This window comes from Microtus oregoni, unplaced genomic scaffold (assembly GCF_018167655.1).
Source record: "Microtus oregoni isolate MIOR12 unplaced genomic scaffold, Mior012 000010F_ref0000083, whole genome shotgun sequence".
NCBI classification, from domain to species: domain Eukaryota; kingdom Metazoa; phylum Chordata; class Mammalia; order Rodentia; family Cricetidae; genus Microtus; species Microtus oregoni.
Window position 1 is genome coordinate 27,281,940 of NW_024543069.1, and position 18,030 is coordinate 27,299,969.

An 18,030-nucleotide genomic window follows, 5' to 3' on the forward strand; every position below is an offset into this window, starting at 1 on the left:
AATAGAGTGCGAGAAAAATAAATGGAAAACAAGTTACAGGCAGATTCTGTGAAGCAGGGACTATGCAAGTGGCGGAAGACTGCTGGGGAATAATGCAGACGGTGGGGGAGGGGAGCAAGAATGGAGCTACAGTGATAAACTTAAAAAGAAGCTGCAGAGCAGAAGGAACATCATAAATAATCATATTTTCAAATAAGAATACCATATCAACTCTGTGACCTGGATACAGCACCAACCTCCTGAGATATTTCCAGCACTCTGATGCACACAAAATGCAATTTTCAGCTCAGGCATTTTATTTCTCAGTGTAAACAACCTTTGGGTTTTTTAAAATACATATCTGGAAACTGTTTTCATAAATAATGTATATAGTATAAAAATTTGACTTGTAAAGTATTGAGTCCATGTCCCCTCAGTACTCATCGTGAAAACTCACTATGGATAGATTATATTCTGTGGGTAGAATTCGCTAGGCAAAAACTACCAATTTTACCCAAGATAAATAGGATTTTGTTTTTTAAGTGCAAGACAAAGAAATATCAGACACAATTTTGCTCAAGCCAAAGAAAGGGTTGAAATAAGGCAGAATTACTTTGTTAATTAGTTCCAAATTCTGAGGTGTTCCTTTAAATCTTGCCAATTAAGAGACACCAGGAGTGTAAGATAGTCCCTTTCTTATCTTCAAAGAGTAAAGATGAAAGAAGACAGAAAATGAAACCTCTCCACTTGGGCTGCTCTTTAAAACAGAGCTCCAAGAAAATCGGCTCCTGTTCTCCTTGGAGAAGAAAAGACCCAAGTATTTGCCGAGGGGGAGGGGAAAGCGCATAATTAGAAGCAAGTTTTCCCATTTTATTAAATTCCTCCACCGACAAAATGCTTGGAGGTATTTTAAGTGAAACCAGCATTTAAGGGACCCCGAAAAGCAGATGATTACATGTTTGTGGCAGAAGAAAAGGGCAATTAAAAAAAAAAAAAAACAAGAACTATTTAATGTGCCATATAAATACAGGCGACCAGAAGTTGATTTAAAGTTTTTTCCTGCTTTCTTTTTTCTCTTTTTTCCCTGCCTTTTTCTTTCTTTCTTTCTTTTCTTCTCTCTCTTTTTTTCTTTTTCTTTCTTTTCCTTTCCTGCTGTAATTTGTCTCCCCTTTGTCGCGGCACGCTTGAAGAAAGTAGATGGAGGATGGAGGAGGGGCGGGGAGGACTGCAGCCCACCCCCGGCCGCGCTCCCGCGTCCCCCGCCAGTCCCTAGCCCGCGCCCGACACCCTCCCTCTCCCACCCTCCACGCGCGCCCTCCCTCGCTCCGGTGACTCCAGCAGCTTCGGATTTGGAAGCTCGCTGATTGGCTGGAAGCGATTCAACACACGCCAGGCAAAGAGCTTTGTCTGAGTTGAAGTGAAGTTGTAGAGATTTTTCAGACTGGAGTCAGCAATCACGGGTGTTTAGTCTGCAGTCGAGCAGAGAAAAGGAAAGGAAAAAAAGAAAAAAAAAATCAAGAATCGCCCGGGAAAGACACACTGCAGACTCCGCCAGCACCCTGCAATAGATGGGGACGGAGTCCACGCGGGGAGCCAGGCCGAGGTGACACGCTGCTCCCAGCCGGGAGGACTGGCGGCCACCCCCACCAGGAGAGGACTTCACGCTCTCGTCCGGAAGTCGCCACACGGTGTGTATGAAAACTGAAGTTTGTGAGCTGCTAATTGCTGTGTGATTAAGAGTCGCTTTCAAGTCTCAGAGACCTGATGTGGCTTAGAGCTCTGAGTGGCGGGGAGGAAGTTGCTGGGATTGCCGGGCTGATTTAACTCGCCCTGGGAACGGAATATAGGACCCGACCAATGCACCAAATGAATATTAAAATGCACTTTAGACTCGCATTTGCACTTGTGATGGCGTTTTTCAGCTACGATGTCTTGGGTAAGAATCTGAAATACAGGATTTATGAGGAGCAGAGGGTCGGATCGGTAATTGCTAGACTATCAGAAGATGTAGCTGACGTTTTATTGAAGCTACCGAACCCTTCAGCCGTTCGATTTCGAGCCATGCCAAGGGGGAATTCTCCTCTCCTGGTGGTAAATGAGAATACCGGAGAAATCAGCATAGGGGCTAAAATCGACCGCGAGCAACTATGCCAAAAAAACTTGAACTGTTCGATAGAGTTTGATGTGCTCACTCTGCCGACCGAGCATTTGCAGCTGTTCCATATTGAAGTGGACGTGTTGGACATTAATGACAATTCCCCTCAATTCTCAAGACCCGTCATTCCCATTGAGATATCGGAGAGCGCGGCAGTCGGGACTCGAATCCCGTTGGACAGTGCGTTCGACCCAGATGTTGGGGAAAATTCCCTCCACACCTACTCGCTCTCTGCAAATGATTTTTTCAATATCGAGGTGCGGACCAGGACAGATGGGGCCAAATACGCTGAACTCATAGTGGTGAGGGAGTTGGATCGCGAGCTGAAGGCAAGCTACGAACTTCAGCTCATGGCCTCCGACATGGGAGTGCCCCAGAGGTCTGGCTCCTCCATTCTGAAAATCAGTATTTCGGATTCCAACGACAACAGCCCTGCCTTTGAACAGCCCTCTTACACAATACAACTCTTAGAAAACTCCCCAGTTGGAACCTTGCTCCTGGATCTAAATGCCACCGATCCAGATGAGGGCGCTAATGGGAAAATTGTATATTCTTTCAGCAGTCATGTGGCTCCCAAAATTATAGAGACTTTTAAGATTGACTCAGAAAGGGGACATCTGACTCTTTTCAAACCAGTGGATTATGAGGTCACCAAGTCCTATGAGATTGATGTTCAAGCCCAAGATTTGGGTCCCAATTCCATTCCTGCTCATTGCAAAATTATAATTAAGGTTGTGGATGTCAATGACAATAAACCTGAAATTAGCATAAACCTTATGCCCCCTGGAAAAGAAGAAGTATCTTATGTTTTAGAAGGGGATCCCATTGATACATTTGTTGCCATTGTCCGAGTTCAAGACAAGGATTCTGGGCTGAATGGAGAAATAATCTGTAAGCTTCACGGGCATGGACATTTTAAACTTCAGAAATCCTATGAAAACAACTACTTAATCTTGACCAATGCCACGCTGGATAGAGAGAAGAGATCTGAATATAGTTTGACTGTCATTGCTGAGGACAGGGGCACACCCAGCCTCTCTTCAGTGAAACATTTTACTGTTCAAATCAATGACATAAACGACAATCCACCTCGCTTCCAGAGGAGCCGATATGAATTTGCCATCTCTGAGAATAACTCACCAGGGGCCTATATCACCACGGTGACAGCCACAGATCCAGATCTCGGTGAAAATGGACATGTGACATACACCATTTTGGAGAGTTTTGTCTTGGGAAGTTCCATTACCACATATGTAACCGTTGACCCATCTAATGGTGCCATCTACGCCCTCAGGATCTTTGATCATGAAGAAGTAAGCCAGATCACTTTTGTGGTGGAGGCAAGGGATGGAGGCAGCCAGAAGCAGCTTGCAAGCAACACCACCGTCGTTCTGACCATCATTGATGAGAACGACAACATCCCTGCGGTGATAGGGCCGGCCATGCACAATAATACTGCAGAAATCTCCATCCCCAAGGGAGCTGAAAGTGGCTTTCACGTCACAAGAATAAGGGCGGTTGACAGAGACTCCGGTGCAAATGCTGAACTCAGCTGTTCCATAGTAGCAGGTAACGAGGAGAACATCTTCATCATGGATCCCAGATCATGTGACATTCACACCAATGTCAGCATGGAATCCCTTCCCTCCACGGAATGGGCACTCTCTGTTATCATCCAGGACAAAGGCAATCCTCCCCTTCACACTAAAGTCCTTCTAAAGTGCATGATCTTCGACTACGCAGAATCTGTGACCAGCACAGCCATGACCTCTGTCAGCCAAGCATCCTTGGATGTGTCCATGATCATCATTATTTCCTTAGGAGCAATCTGTGCAGTGTTACTGGTCATTATGGTACTCTTTGCGACGAGGTGTAACCGAGAAAAGAAAGACACCAGATCCTACAACTGCAGGGTGGCAGAATCCACTTACCAGCATCACCCCAAAAGGCCATCCAGACAGATTCACAAAGGAGACATTACACTGGTACCCACCATCAATGGCACCCTGCCCATCAGATCTCATCACAGATCCTCTCCATCTTCCTCTCCAACCTTGGAAAGGGGGCAGATGGGCAGCCGCCAGAGTCAGAACAGTCACCAGTCACTCAACAGTTTGGTGACCATCTCATCAAACCACGTGCCAGAGAATTTCTCACTAGAACTTACCCACGCCACCCCTGCTGTTGAGGTAAGAACATAGACTACATTGCCCAGCACAGTCAGCTGTGAATGCTCACAGGCTGAGCAGTAAGCACACTTTTAAGACTGTCGTTGATAAGTAGCAATATCCAGTTCCCACAGGACTCAGTTCACAGTGTGTCTCTATCTCAAATATGCCCTTTGTCATACTCTTCTATTTTTAATAAATAATTCACTTTGCATGTAATATGTGTGATGTTAGGGGATAAATATGAAACTCACACAGGACTCTCTACGAATTCCTTCACTTCTCAGAGTAAGATGTTGGGAAGTTAAAAAAATAAAAAATAAAGGTACCCACTTAGTCTCTTTGTTAAAATCTCTCCTAAAAAAAGTCAAGATCCTGGGCCTTCAGAATCTCATTCCCATGCATGCTGTCCTTGTAAAACTTTACATGGTTTTCTGGCATTGTTTTAATGAGGTAGGTTAGCAGTGTATTTTACTGGATTTTTTTGAGTATTTTTTTTTTTTTAGTGTCTGACCATTTTATCTGAACTGTAAAAGAAGGCAGCTATTTAAAAGCAAGCGTTTCAAGAATGAGCAATTCATCTGTGTTTTGAGATTATCCAGCTCTCCCTGCAATATATTTTAGCTGTGTTTCCCGGCTGGCTGCACTTTCTGCACGGTCTAACATATGTAAATCACTGACATACAGAAATTGTGAGCTTGGCATGTAATAACAAGCCTCTCCTTTTCCCTTGTGAATGCTTGAGCATTCCCCCCCATACACGCACACTCTTCAGAAATCAGCTCTGTCTCTTTGGTTTCCAGCAGGTTTCCCAGCTTCTCTCCATGCTTCATCAGGGGCAATATCAGCCAAGGCCAAGTTTTCGTGGAAACAAGTATTCCAGGAGCTATAGGTATGAATTATCCTTTGTCTGAGCTGTTATGTCTCAAGTTAACTTAAATGCTGAAGCATAAAATTGTGTTTTATGGTTTCACTGATCTTTCTAGATATGCCCTTCAAGACATGGATAAATTCAGCTTGAAAGACAGTGGTCGTGGGGACAGCGAAGCAGGAGACAGTGATTATGATTTGGGGCGAGATTCTCCAATAGATAGGCTGCTGGGAGAAGGATTCAATGACCTCTTTCTCACGGATGGAAGAATCCCAGCAGGTAAGAGGAAAATGATAGCTAAATCTTTATTTTCACAGCTACCACAACCCCAGGATGATGGACAGCTTCTCCCATGCTGCTGCTTCTGCTGTCTTTAGCCTTCTCACTAAAGTGGGTGTCATCTGCACACTATTAACAGTGAACAAGCATGAGACAGTTACAGTATTTTCTTCTCAAAATCCACAATAGGCAGCTGGTAGAGAAGGAGCAAATATGAGGGCTTCATAAAGGAAGGAGTAAGAGCATGGAAGAAAAGCAAACTGCTACCCTTCTCTTTTTGTCCTATCCTGCAGTGACATAGGGCACTCCCGAGCAACTCTAGAAAATTACTGGGTGGCTGTTTGTGTTCAGACAGCCTGTTTTGTGAACAGTGGTGAACTGGACTGTAATTTGGAGGATGCATTTCCTGTGATGGGAACCAACTCACCAAATCAGAGACTAAAATACCCTGGAAAGGGTATACTTTAGGCACTAAAAATAGGTGAAGGAATGTACCTTTGTAGGTGGGGAGGGGAGCATATTTTATGCCACTTCTCATTTGGAGTCTGTACAGCAACGGAGGAGGAAAACAAGCCCAGAGGGGGATTTATAAAGCACACAGTCAGGTAGAGGAGAGGCCATTAAGTTTTGAACCAATTTTTCCTTCGTGACTGTTACCTCTAGGTGCAGCAGAAACGCTGATCCAGCTGGGTAAATACTGAGAATATCAGTAGCCGTTCTGTTGCTAAGGGCTGCAGTAAGAAATCAGCTCTCAGGAACACAGATGTTTTCCGCTGCCTAGCCACATGTATAAATCCACTGTCTGTCAATCAAATGACTGTCATTTAACAATACACACAGAGAAAAAGAGCAATAGTTTACTTCCATCTTATTTCTGTCTAACGTGAATTTTTTTTTTGTTTTTATTTTGGATAAAGGAGTATAGAAAATATAAGTGAGTTTACCAATCACTTTAGGAGATTCAATAAATAGAATTTAAGCTCTCATGAGCTATAGGAATCATGGTAGGACTAGCTAATCAGTGGCAGAGTTCTTCCCAGCTCTGTCCAAGGTGTCCTCTGGACTCAGGCTGCTCTGGGTTCATATGGTGTCTTTTAACCTGCCATTCCAGGCTTTGACACTGGAGTTAGCTATACTGATGGTTGTTGACTTTCTACACATGTCAGTGAATAAGCTCTTATCGTTTTGAAAACATTGATGTTATGCTCTTTGGAGTTAGTTGTGGTGATGGCAATGACATTTGTGTTCATGTGTGTTTTCAGCTTTGAAACCTGGAAGCTTATGAAGGTTACAATAATGTATCTCAGGCAGGCAGGCTGTGCCTGGTGAGGATGAGATGGTGATTGAGATATGAATCATTTTCCACGCCTCTAACCACGAATCCATGACTTACTTAGATAACAAGTGTTTTTGTTTAAATAAAAGGTCTAGCTTGTTTCTTCCCTCTCTTTCTCTCTGTCTCTCTTTCTCTCTGTATGTGTGCATGCACATACATGCGCTTGTGTGTTTACCCATGTGTGTCCATGTAGAGGGCTGATGACAGTGGATATCTTCTATGTTTCTCTTTGCCTGTTGCCTTGGGAGAACATGCCCCATTCAGAGGCTTTGGATACAGCTATTCAGTTTACCAGCAAGCTTCCAGGACACCTGTCTTTTGCTTCTACTGCCAGCGTTAGAGGCACAGGCAGCCATACCTGGCTTGTACATGTTGCTGAGCCAGATCTTCTTGTTTATTCGGCAGTGCTCTTACCACTGAGCCATCTCCCTAGACCCATGTTTGCTTTAGTATCCTTTATACCAGCCTCTCTGCAACCACTAAGTGTTGTTCATTCAGTTGAGTTATTACAATGATAGATACCTTTTCTCTGGCTAGACAAATGTATAGGAAGGATGTCTAGTTGAATTGAAACACACTGTTGCATGGCAACCTTTATTTGCACAGTCACCCATAGAATCTTTTATTTTAAATTTGTAGATTCTTTAGACCAATTTGGAGACAAATCTCTGAAGTATCTAAAGGAACAAATATGCCCCAAGACACCACACTCAAAGAGAATTAGTTTTATTTTTCTGGTTTATATAATGACGTAGGTCACTGAATTTCTATGATTCTGTCATATTATGATGCTGACAAAGCCCTAGAAAAGAATAGCAGAATTTCTCAGATTAGATTATTTCCTAAACAGGAACACATGATCATATCAATACTGTAAAGATATTTTAAATGATGCTTCGGTTCACTTATTGAAATTTTAATTTATCTTGGCAATAAAATGGAGAATAAAAATAAATAATTCCAGAAAAAATAACTGTCCCATTTGTAGACCTAAACAACATCTGATGTCTTTTTAAATTCTAAAATCACATAATTTGAATAGTTAACTGTTAGTGTATTATCTATGTACCCAGGCATTTATTTACTCCTTCATTACCTGCAATTCTGGGAAGCGAACCAAGAATGCCACACAAGTCAAAACTGTGCCTTCTCTCTTCGCAATGCTTCTTATCTGGGTTATCTTTTAGAAAAAAACAAAAACAACAACAACAAGAAAATGCAAAAAACAGAGCCAGTCATCTTTCCCTTTTTCCTATATTTCCAAAGTTATCATCTTTCCATATGCTCACGGCAGGAGAATTATCTAGTACTTTAGCTCAGTAATGATTTAAATACTAGTAATAAATATTAAGGATCAAAGAGAATGGGTTAACTGTAGGTAACTATAGAAAACAGTCAGTCTTAAATATTAAGTATTTAAATCTCCATCATTGTCACATAGTTGTCCAAAATCACAGACTTTGTGCATGTATGTGTGTTTTTAATCAAGTATGTCAAAAGACACACATTCCTGTCTCAGTTGCTTCCTGCTTCTACATGTGGATGAGCTATTCTCAAGTTACAGAGAACTGGGAAACGAGCAGTGATTGGTGGGCTGCCATTATGTCCATGTTTTACCAGCACAGATTGCAGTGCATGCTAAGTGTCCACAGAGATAACCATCTTTGAACCATGATCATCATTCAGGTGACACTGTGCCGAGATCCTACTTTCCTGTTTATTCTGGGGATTCTGCAGGCACGTTAGTTTGTAAAACTTGTGGTTTTCAGAAGTATCTAGCCAGGAAATACCCCGAGCAGGGAAAAAATGTTGGTCCACATCTGAATCTTATTAACAGAGATCAGCACAATTTTCTAAAGTATGTATATTTTTAGGACTGGAGTATCTCATTCCAACTGTTTTCCTGCATTGATTTGTGAACAAATATAGATTGTGTTGCGCTGCATGGCTTGCCAACAGGGTCATTTCTGGTCATTCATTCTTCCAATTCCCACACAAATGTACTTTTTTTGAGCAGCTAAACAAACATGCATTTTTGTCCGTTGGCTCATGTTCGTCAACTCTTTTCTTTTTTCCTCATTCAACTTTGAACTCTAACACTAAGCATGTGTGCACAATGCTTCCATGTTCCCAGCGTATGCTATACCACATAGATGGTTTGTAAAGGCTCCCCTGCCTAGTCTTTTTTCTACTTCTCCTGATTCCGTCTCTTCCACTTGTCATCATCTTTCATCTGTGAGTACTTCAAATACTCATTTGTCATTATTGTACTCTGCTCTTCTAGCAGGTGTTTTCGCTGGCTCCTGGCCTTCCTCCCATGGCTGGTTTATTGTTCCAATGGGTGTGCTGCTATTTCACGTCTCTTGCCTCCTCCCACTGTCAAATGTTTACTCCGTACAGTTTCACAATGTTTTCAGAACATTTTAAACCATTTTTTTTCTTGTCTCAAAGTCAAACCCTGACTCTCGTTGCTCAGCAACACTAAACACAACTATTATCTTTGTATTGCAAGTCCACTAAAATGCACTCTCGGCCTAATCTCAATCATGTCCGTTTTGAATCCTTTACAGTGGGCAGAGAGGCTTCTTTTCTTTTGTACACACTGCACTTCCTATATGAAAAGCTGCCCTTCCCTGGCTTTGTGCACCTAATGCTGCTCACATATTACTTTCAACTTTGTTCCGTCTTCTGAGGTACCCGTGTTCACATCCACTCCTTTTTCTTTCTCAACGTATTCCAGGCGTCATCTCGCTTGCCGCTTTGCCTGGGTGTCTCTGATAGCCTCTGTGATATGCAGCTCAGAACTAGGTCGTAGCCCTTTTGACAGCCAGGCACTGAAATGGCCCATATTTGATGGGGTTTTCAAGGATGACCTACTTGTTACTTGAGAGTTAATGGCCTGACTGAAGTTCTCTTTTATGCTCACTGCACTGCTTCCCGCCACACATGTAAGGTACAGGACATTGATAAAATCCACAGTCATATCGTGGTGCAGGAGACCATCTGTTTTCACCTGTCGCTATCACCATAAGAGCTATCCTTCAAGAGAGCTTTCAAATATTCCCAAGGATGGCAGAGAAGATGGCCATTGCTCGCTCAGCTTCTCTAGATCCTTGCATATGGGATGGAACATTTGCAGCACCGAGCCATGCATGCAGTGTCCAGTGGCTGAACTCAAGAGTTAGGGGTAAATTTGAACACCTATAACACTGAACATCTTTCCTTTGCTCCTCTCAACAGCCCCCTTTCCCTTTCATTCTCCACCTTTCTTTCCCACGGCCTCATTTTTGCTACCCTTTCCATCAGTCTGCCTCCATAATTTCTCTTGTCTCCCCCATTTTCATTAGGATGTGTGTGGTGTACATTTGAGTCTATGTATGTTTGTACATATGTGGGCATATTTGTGTGATATGTGTGCCTGTGGTGGTGGGGGGGATACCCATACGTGTGGATAATGCCTGCAATCATCCTCAATAGCTCTTCCATCCTATTCAATGGGGCAGAACCTTACAACCAAACCCAGAGTTCTTGGATGTCAGTAGTCTAGTTAGCTAGCATGTTCTGGAGATAACTTGTCTCCACTGCCCAAGGTAGGAGTTATAGGTGAACTGCCACATCCACTAGGCATGTCCATAGGTTCTGAGGATGCTAAATCTGGTCCTTGCAATTGTGCAGCAAGTGCTCTAACCACTGGCAAATCTCTCCAGTCAATTAATTATTGCATAATTAAATGTTCACTAATCTATTGTGCTATAAATATCATTCACTGCCTAACAACCACTCCTGAGAGGGTTGTGTTAGTAACATGGGTCAAATTGGTATAGTACCTTGTTACCTACAGGCTCATTGTGTTCAGGTTTTGAGACAGCTTGTGTTTGGTCAAGATCTCAGAATCCCAGGTAATTTTAGTCCTTATTAAAGAGCCAAATGAGGCAGTACTGCAAAGAAATTCTTCCCAAGCCTAAAGACCCAGAGTTGAGGGCCAGAACAATACAGAAGACTCTGTTAGCCTTTCTTCCATCCAGAAGGGAGGCAGACAATATACACAGGTCTTGTTTGTTTCTTGTGAGAGATTGAGAGGACGAAGCAAGGGTTGGGAGTGGGGACATCGCCATGGTGAAAGTTCTCTGCTGAGGAAACCTAGGTGCTGTTTATATCAGCTGCTTTTCAATTTCTTTACTCTTTTCTCCACTGAATGGATTAGAATATGAGTTGACAAACACTTCCAAGTGGCATAGTACCCAAAATTGGTCATTGCAACCTGTGATTTTTGTTCAAATCCCTCTGGTTTGTTCAGTTGAATCTTCCCAAAAAGTTTTCTAAGACAAAGGTTCCCTGCCTCGATTCTTATTCTTTTCCCAGTGTTCTTTTCACACTTTACAATTTTTGGATTCATATCATCTGGCTCCTTCTCTTACTGCACTTGTTTTCAGTTTTGTTCCTCACCTTTTCCTGTTTCTATTAAGAATGGAGGTCCAGCTGGGCTGGGTCTGAATGAGCAGGTGATCAAACCGGACTCTCTGAATGTGGCTGACAATGAGGGCAGACTGAGAAGCCAATGATAATGACATCATCGGGTTTTGATTCTACTGCATGTACTGGCTTTTTGGGAGCCTAGTCTGTTTGGATGCTTACCTTCCTAGACCTGGGTGGAGGGGGGAGGGCCTTGGACTTCCCACAAGTCAGGGCACCCTGACTTCTCTTAGGACTGGAGAGCGAGGGGGAGGGGGAGGAGGGGGGAGAGTAGAAGGGAAATTGGAGGATGGGAGGAAGTGGAAATTTTTATTAAATAAATTTAAAAAAAAGACCAGAATTAGCATGAAGATGAGTGATAAAGAACAGTGACTTCCATGTAGTTAAGGGAGATCATTATATATCCTTTTCTGCTCACTTTTCATCCAGAAACTAGTGTGACTACAATCTCTATACAGCTCTTCTCCCAGCCTGTAGAGAAGGCATTATGCACATAGTAGGTGATTTGCTTCCCCTCGTAAGCAGCGTGGCTGTCATAATTTCAACACTGACCAAGCTGGAAATCCGCTCTCAGTAGTTAGCGCAATAAAGTCAGTGTCGACCATGTCCCTATGGCTCGCGTCCATCTGCTTTCTTTTAGATATGAGGGCAACTTTACATTTTCTGAAATTCTGTCCTTTGTCTTAAAATGTAAAAACGTTGAAAGATCAAGTTTTCCTCTGAAAGAAGTGGTAGTTCTATGGAATACATGTTTGCATATTCTTACATATCTTAGGTTTTATGCAGTTTATACCTGCTCTATATTTTTCTGCTTTTCTCATTTGTAGCATTTTCTAGGATTGTGACCACTCACAGCCCACCAGGTAACTGGAGCATATGTGAGAGTTAAAGAATGTGCTTTTCATGGTCTTCAGCTTTCGATGACTTTTCCATGTAATTAAATACTAATGTATTTCAAACCTTGAAATAAAGACCTTATAAGGGCCAACTCAGGATACCTAAGGTAATAATTAAGAACATCTTGCATTGCTATTTTAAGTAACTGGCCAGTAAAAAAAAAATGTATAAAACCCTAAGAGAAGGCTGGGCAGTGGTGACTCATGTCTTTAATCCCAGCACATGAGAACAGAGTCAGGTGGATCTCTGTGAGTTCGAGAACAGCCTGGTCTGCAGAGCAAGTTCCAGACAGGCTCTAAAGCTACAGAGAAACCCTGTCTAGAAAAACCCACCAATCAATCAACCAAACAAAGAGAAAACCCTTAAGAGAGACTGATACAATGGAGATGGTAACCAGAGAACCATATTAGTGTCTCCATTTAAATAAAAAAACAGGTGGAGAGTTCTTATAAAGAAAATTAGTGGAAGATGCATTGGAGAGATCACCTGGTGATATTTCAACAAAAGATCTCACCTTAAAATCAATTTCTTGCTGTTGTCATTGTACAGCCCATGCTCATTTTCCTTCCTTCCTTCCTTCCTTCCTTTCTTTCTTTTTTCCTTCCTTCTTTCCTTCCTTCCTTCCTTCCTTCCTTCCTTCCTTCCTTTCTTTCTTAGAGGGTTTCTCTGTTTAACAGCCTTATTCATCCTGGAACGAGCTCTGTAGACCAGGCTGGCCTTGAACTCACAGAGATCCACCTGCCTCTGCCTCCAAGTGCTGGGATTAAAGACCTGTACCACCACCACTCAGGCTTATGTTCATCTTTTATTTGGTCACCCAGGCCTTGACTCTTTTGGCCATGTTTATACTTGAATGAGCAACAATACCAGGCCTGTTCTCCTATCTTCCATCAGGATGTGACGCAGACAATATACACAGTCTCATTTCTATGTTCAAATAATATGTATAAATAATGTATACATAATGATATGATTTCTTATGTTCAAAGTAGACTACCAAAAATAATTACTTTCTTCCTTTAAATATGTGGAGGGATATAACAGCAAGTATGGTAACTGGTCCATAAAGCCAACATACACATGAAAATTAACTGTAGTCTATGTAATGTGTGCAATCACAGGCTAGCATCATGGCGATAGTACAAAACCTTCTCTTTCTACTCTAAGAATAAAATGGCATTCCCCACGACTTGGAGTGTTGCCCTGCATACTAACAGACCCTCATTGCTTTGTTTGTTCCTAGCAATGAGGCTGTGCACAGAGGAGTGCAGGGTCCTGGGCCACTCTGACCAGTGCTGGATGCCCCCGCTGCCCTCGCCATCCTCAGACTACAGAAGCAACATGTTCATCCCCGGAGAAGAATTCCCAGCGCAGCCTCAGCAGCAGCTCTCGCACCAGGGCCTCGATGATGACAGCCAGCCTGCAGAATCTGGGGAGAAAAAAAAGAGCTTTTCCACCTTTGGGAAGGACTCCCCCAGTGATGAGGACTCGGGGGACTCCAGCACATCATCCCTGCTCTCAGAAATGAGCAGTGTGTTTCAGCGCCTCCTCCCTGCATCCCTAGATACCTATTCTGAATGCGGCGAAGTGGACCGGTCCAACTCCCTGGAACGTCGGAAGGGTCCAGCACAGGCCAAAACTGGAGGTTACCCACAAGGGGTTGCGGCTTGGGCAGCCAGCACACATTTTCAGAACCCCACCAGCAGCTCTGGAACCTCTCTGGGGACTCACTCCAGTGTGCAGCCTTCTTCCAAGTGGCTGCCAGCCATGGAGGAGATCCCTGAAAACTATGAGGAAGATGATTTTGACAATGTGCTCAACCATCTTAGTGATGGGAAACACGAACTCATGGATGCCAGTGAGTTGGTGGCTGAGATCAACAAACTGCTTCAGGATGTCCGCCAGAGTTAGGGGACTTTAGCGGAGCCTTTGTGTTTCCATGTGTGTGGAAGTAGGGGACAGAAAAAACCCCGAAAAAAAAAAAAACTGGCGTTGCCAAATAGTTGCATTTATCATAAATGTGTCTGTGTATATTGAATATTAAATACTGTATTTTCGTATGTACACGATTCAAGTGTGATTATTTTAATCTGTATTTTAAAAATACATTTGTACCTTATATTTATGTGTAATTTAACAGACAAATTTTATTTTTTTACTCCCATGACAAACATGTTTTCCTAATCATGCAGAAACTAGCCACTATTTGAATTTATATCCTTTTCAACCAAAGGTACTGCTTAGATTAGTTAAACTGGGGCAGAATTATTATGCTGTATGAACAACCCCACTGATGCATTAGGCAATTCTTAGTTTCATTAAGCGATGGAACTCCTTTTCAATATTTACAGAAAAATTAAGCATTGTTAGAAATATATTAAAAAATAGTAGAAAAATAGTAAACAATATTATGATTAACATTCTCACTGCATTCTGTTAGCTATGATAGATCACTTCTCACAGCAAAATGGAGGAATGGCATAAAAAAAAAATTTAGACCTAGAACCATCCTGCGGTACCTGTGGGAACGCAGTGACATGGGACTTCTTCCTAGCAGTGATGAGCTTGGTCTTGAGAATATTTTACCAGCAGGAAAATGTCTGCTTGCAATTTAAACTAAACAGCGAATCTGATTTAAACCTTGGCATATGAAATATGATTTAATGAAGTAGAATATGTACTCTAAATGAATACATTATGTATTCTACCAGCAAGGAGTGTTAATAAACAAAGACAGATAAGTCAGTACTATGCCCCTGCCCCACCCAGGTTAGTAAACATAATTGATTTATCTGAAATTCCTGTTTGAATCTCTCCCTCTTTTCTCATAGTACTTGAACATTTGTATCGACTGCATTGTCTTTTTTGGCTATAATTATTCATGTTTAGCTTTTGTCTCTTGTGCATGCTTTTATGGATTTGCTTGTATTTTTAGCATATGAACATTTATAAAGTCATGTTTTGGTTACTGCAATTTTGTTTGATTTATCGTGTGACAGATGAAAACTTTATTTATTGTGCTGTTATCTTCTGTGTGGAATGCCTTGGTACTCAAGATCCTTATTATGACTATTATCGTTTATGTTCAAGCTTCTATGAATGTTATTTCTATTAATACACTATCTTGATTGTACTCTCCTGAAAATTTTACTGTCAGTGAAAATAAAAGGAAAATTAAAGCAAAACTAAGTCTATGAGTCAGACTCCTGCTCTGATGTTTTAAATACTTTGTGTGCTCAAAACTCTCCCTGAGGGGGGATTCAGCATTGGGCATCAAATGACAGAAAGGGAATAGCCAAGAGGCTTGGAAGACACTGAAGATGAAATGAGACAGAGAAGGGTCAGAGGAATGAAAATAATTGATTGGGTTTTTCTGCATTATGCAATCTAAATGTATGTGGAATGTAAACGGAAACACAAATATTAACAGCTTTAATATTACTCTAGTTACAGAAGCCTTTCTCCGAACGTGCCATACTAAGTTGAGCAAGAAGAAACAAGGATAGCCTCACAAGCTTTTCAAGAGGCTAAAATACCCACCTTGGTTTCTCAACAGGGACTGCCACGTTATCTAACTGAGACAACCCCAGAATGCCGAAAACTAAGGTACTTAAATTCTCACAGGAGTCCCACATTAAATAGAATGTATTATCTCTTCCAAAAGGCACATCTGTCTCAATTGCTGGTACTGCAGCTACAGGCAAATTTTCTGTTTATTTTTCAGTAGATCCCACACACTAATGCTAAGCTCATTTAAATGCATTTTCCCATTCAGTACCACTTTCCTTCACTACATACGATCATTAAGAAAGACTTTCTAACTTCACTGCTCTTAATTCATAACACCGGCAGTAATTGAAAGGAGCAAAGCTGGAAGTAGAGATTTTGAATAATGTGAAATAAATAAAACACAGTATCCCCACACAAGGCATTTCATGTCTCCAACCACTGGGTTCTCCTGGCTTCTCTGGTTAATCTTGCTACCCATGCCTACAGATTAAGGGAGTGTCAGTGCATGATTTCAGACTATTTCTCACATTCCTTTCCCCAGGAATATTTTCACAAATACTAGGATGTCATGTGCATTTACCATTGTCTCAGATCTTATTTATTTTTATCTCCTAGTTACTCCTAGTTCTACGCTCTGCATTGGCTTAAAACAAACAAATTCGTAATTAAGGATGTCTTTCTCATTTATTATTCCTAATTTCCATTGGCCTCAGCGGATTCCTTTCAATATTATTCAATCGCAATCGTCCACCAAGGAAATTGTCCTCCAAGAAATATAACGTGACATCTAGCATGCTGCTTCCCAGATCTTCACTGTAACCAGTGCCTATAGAAAGTTGGGATGTACTCCAACTTTTCACAGGTCACTCACGTCGTGGTTTATTCTTCACTCTTTCTTTTCTTAGTACTTAACAGACTGTGGCTTAAAGCTCTGTTGATCATTTGCATCCCTTCTCCTGTCTTCTGTGAGTCACACTCACCACCTACTAATCTGTAATAATTAAAGCTCCTCTTGTCTAACTGAAGCTACGGGGAGACCCACACAAAGCAAATCAGCTTGATTTCCTGGTTTTATTCTTTTCCTACCAACATTAGAGAATTTTCAAATGCTCAATTGAAATTACTGTCTCATTGAAATTCAAAGAACTGTGAATTATGAGAGGAGCAAGCAATTTCATATGGAATCGATTGCATGGGTGAGAAGTGTGTCTCAAACCTGGCATGGTCTCGCACAAGTGAAGCAGGTGTTCCTCAGTATGCAACGAATTTGCATGCTTTCTTTTCTGTCCTGACAGCCCCGTTCCAACTCAGGATATGTCAATAACACGGCAACATAGAATCAAAGATCAAGGTGGCTCTGGTTGAGTGATGAATATTCAGTGTAAAAATTAAAACCAAACTATAAAAGGTTTAGTGATTTATGTGAAGCTTTTGAACATTCTAAAAGTGTATACATTTGGAAAAAGGTAGCAAATTTGAATGAATTCTTTTTCCATGTTATGTGCGTTTGAGTGTGTGCATGCATGCATGTGTGTTTGTGTGTGTGTGTGTGTGTGTGTGTGTGTGTGTGTGTTTATTGTGCATACTGGGTACGTGCATACTGAGTATTGTGCATATTGGGTATGACACACATTCATAAATACATGTGTGGATCGGAGTTTCATGTCTGGAATCATCCTCCATTGTTCTACATTATTCACAAAGGCATGGTCTTTCAGTGAAACCAGAGCTCTTTGATATGGCTAGCAAAGCCATTTTGATCTAAGACTTCCCTGTATCTATTCACCATGCAAGATTACAAGGAGTCCACCATGGCTACCTGCTACGTGGATTCTGGGCATCTAACTCCATTTGTTATGCTTGTCTGGTAAGTACTTTAAGCACCAAGCTGTTTCTCCAACCCCAAATGGTTTATTTTTTTTTAATTGCAGATTAAAATCACAGAACAAAACTTGCTTTGGCTTCATAAGGTATCTTACACTGTGAAAGTATAAGATATCTACCTAATTGTGAACACTTAGGATATGATAAGTTTTCCCTAGTTGTGATGAACAGAAGTATTTATGTATCTCTATACAAACTGAGATTTATGTTTAATGTTTTTGGGTCAACGGATCACTGAAGAGTCTTGTGGTATAGTTCAATTCTTAGAGTCATTTTCAAAACTATTTCATGTCACATAGAGCATGATATAATTAAAACATCTTTATTGTTTGAATTATATTTTCATTTGCCTTTTAAATCATTGATGACATAACATAGTTCAATATATACATTCTGAAATGATTAATAGGGACTAAGCCCACAGTATAGATCAAACCTAGAGTAAATGTGAATGTGGTGGCAAATAGTTCTCATTAAT

The 18,030-nt window shown here is 41.5% G+C and overlaps 1 protein-coding gene across 2 annotated transcripts; it reads left to right on the forward strand.

Annotated features, from left to right (window-relative positions):
* Positions 1-1,424: 1,424 nt before the first annotated feature.
* Positions 1,425-15,332, forward strand: Pcdh18 (protocadherin 18). Of its 2 annotated transcripts, none has more exons than XM_041658873.1 (4): positions 1,425-4,323; positions 5,106-5,194; positions 5,289-5,452; positions 13,402-15,332. In XM_041658873.1, the coding sequence occupies exons 1-4, from the start codon at positions 1,837-1,839 to the stop codon at positions 14,067-14,069; spliced, it is 3,408 nt and encodes a 1,135-aa protein (XP_041514807.1). In that variant the 5' UTR covers positions 1,425-1,836; the 3' UTR covers positions 14,070-15,332. The 2 variants fall into 2 exon arrangements, with proteins under 2 accessions (XP_041514807.1, XP_041514808.1); XM_041658874.1 differs by having other exon boundaries at positions 5,109-5,194.
* Positions 15,333-18,030: the final 2,698 nt, after the last annotated feature.